The following is a 2,662-nucleotide window of genomic DNA, read 5'->3' as shown; positions in this document are numbered from 1 at the left end:
CCTACCTCCTATTCTTATCACACCATCTTGTGAAGGGGTTCCCCAAACTGCCAATAGGGAACAGGGACGGAGACCGCTCTGGCTTCTTCCGTGCTGAACAGGGACGCAGGGAGAGGCAATTGGGGACCGTTGGATTGAGGAGCATCATTATCCGGCTTAACGAGCCACCTCCTTTCAAGACCTTTATTGATGTATTTTACGTAGTTGCTACAATAATATTTTTCTATATGATAGTTTTTTTATCTAATATTTTCAGGTCTTTTTGAGACAGGGTCTCCCTCTAGCCCCAGCTGGCCTAGAACTTACTATACAGACCAGGCTGGCCTCGAACTCGCAGAGATCCACCTGCCTTTGCCTCCCAAGGGCCATGCCCGGCTGCATCATTTTATTTTCTTAGCCCTCATCTGCTGCTCATCTCTTCCATGGACCAGCATAGGTCCAAGCTCAAACATGACCAGACTCAAGATTGACCGTCTGCTCTTTCATGAGACCTCCTCTCTACCACATTCATCTCCAGAAAGGCATCACTGTCTTTATAACTTTGTAATTTTTGTGCTTCTACAATCTGACCCCAAAATGTCTCTGTGTCCACACAGTAAATGATATTCCAGGAGTGTATGAGGAGCCTCTCCTTGGGAAGAATGCTTGTGACTGCATTGGCCCTAAGCAGGACATTTACACCAATCCCTGTAAGGATCAGAGAACATGTCTGAGGAGATCTTGGAATGATTCCGGCATTCAGAAGGTCCGAAGGAGGGCTGAAAATTACCATCTGGAGGACAAGACAGAGGCCTTCAAATCATGAAACAGCAGCAGTGACCACCGTCTGCGTTGGCCTGTGCAGGCCTGCAACTTCCGACTGCCACTGAGAAAATCTACGTGGCATGGTCTCAGGATCTACCTACATTATACTTGGCATACTTAGTTCCCGTCTCACAGTGACTGATTGATAGGCCACTTTATAATCCAATCACATATTAATTCCTATGTTTTTGAAATTCTGACCTTTTCAAACAAATGAAACATTCATATCCAAGATTTTCTGAAGACTTGTGTTGTTGTGGTTCTTGGCTTAATGCTTCGGATTCATACCGACAAGTATAATCTCGTATAATTTAAAATTTCCCATCCACACGTTGGAATCCATTCTTTTTAACCATATTTTATCAGTTCTTCACGCCAAAGCATTAACGTAGCTAAATGCACTTTTATTTTACCTTTTCAGGATGGGAGGATTCATATATTTCATTTTATCTGTAATTGTTTTTGTAAAGTAGTTGCTTATTAAAATTAGATGCTTCAGTGTTGGCAATAGCAGACATTTTTGCATTTCCAAGGTCCAAGCACTTATTTTCCAACAGTTTTTGCACTGTTGATTATTAAATGTGCTGTGCGTGGTTCTCTGCATGTTAGTTTAAGCACAGTATGAAAATTCACTTGGATATTTGTGTTTACATTTTTTGTCCAATTATTATTATTATTATTAATTATTGGTAAACAGTCAAATTTTCCGCTTACAAAATTTCCTGTGCGTTTCAAATCACTTGACAATATGCAGATTATGTTTCCCATGAAAATACTCTTTATCGTTTTCAAAATTGACATCCAAGTTCTGAGTAGATTGCATTAAGGAGTTGAAATGACTGTCTTAAAAACAAGTTATGTTGTAAGCTGTTCAAGGACGAGTATAACAAATTAAACCATAGTTACTTTTCAGTCGAATGACAAATTAGCTTAGAGTTGCAGAATGTCGGCGGATCCCCTCAGTCTCAGGTCCCTGTATAATCCCAGGTAAATGGCCTCGCCCACCAGGACCAAGTCCAAACCGTGCATGGATGCTGGCTGCTTCCTTCCTGTCTGTTTGAGCACCTGAATGCTCCTTGGGAATTCTGTCATGGGTGGTTGGAAAGCTTAATAAACACAAGCCGGGTTCACAGCTGCACTTGTGGAGAAGTTTCTGAGAAATTCGGAACGTGGAGTCATTATTCGATGGATACTGGCTTTACTCCGTGGGACCGGAAAACAGTGCCTATAGCTTTTCCTAATTTACCTCTTACAAAGACAACCGGTAGACTGGCCTCGTAAAGCCATTTGTTTGGAGCAACAACACTTGTAAAGCTGCTTTTTCTGGCTTTTCTATTCACACACACTTTTATTTCCTTTTCCACTGAGCCTTGCTAAGGAGGACGTTTAAATATGTATTTTATTCTTTCAGCAGACACCAAACAACTTGAACCACTCAGCAAATCAACACAGGATATTGAAACCAGTTCTTTTAAGGAAGGGACCTAGGCTTCTCTTCTGTTTGACGTTTGACCTTTACTAAAACTTGGCTAGAACCAAAATACGTCAGGAATTTCATCCAAGGGAAACACAGCTTCACGCTGAGGAGAAACCTAAGTTGCCGTCACCCACACTGAAAAATTAGTTGTTCCGTCCACTATTCCCCTTGAGTCAACTTCTTTCTAGTCAGCGTACCCAGTCACTCCCTTAAAGGACATCTGTTCTCCCTCACTCCACACTAACTGTTTGTGAGAGTTCTTTGCGTAGGGAAGGACCTGCCGCCCATGTCCCTGCCCCCCATGTCCCTGCCCCCCATGTCCCTGTCCCCCATGTCCCTGCCCCATGCTGGGTTCCTGTCTTACTGAGTGTGCATGGGCGT

General features: G+C 42.7%; 1 protein-coding gene across 1 annotated transcript in view; it reads right to left on the bottom strand.

Moving 5' to 3' along the window:
• Nucleotides 1-460: 460 nt before the first annotated feature.
• Nucleotides 461-2,662, bottom strand: part of LOC103746111 (odorant-binding protein 1a-like) — a 34,803-nt gene continuing 32,601 nt past the window's right edge. Inside the window, exon 5 of the mRNA XM_017801974.1 lies at nt 461-687. Coding sequence (XP_017657463.1) covers nt 461-687 — 227 coding nt within the window. The remainder of the gene's footprint in view (nt 688-2,662) is intronic.

The sequence above is a fragment of the Nannospalax galili genome, unplaced genomic scaffold (assembly GCF_000622305.1).
Source record: "Nannospalax galili isolate Female #2095 unplaced genomic scaffold, S.galili_v1.0 scaffold3504, whole genome shotgun sequence".
NCBI lineage: Eukaryota > Metazoa > Chordata > Mammalia > Rodentia > Spalacidae > Nannospalax > Nannospalax galili.
The sequence above is the reverse complement of the archived record's forward strand: the minus strand, read 5'-3'. Positions and strand labels throughout refer to the sequence as shown.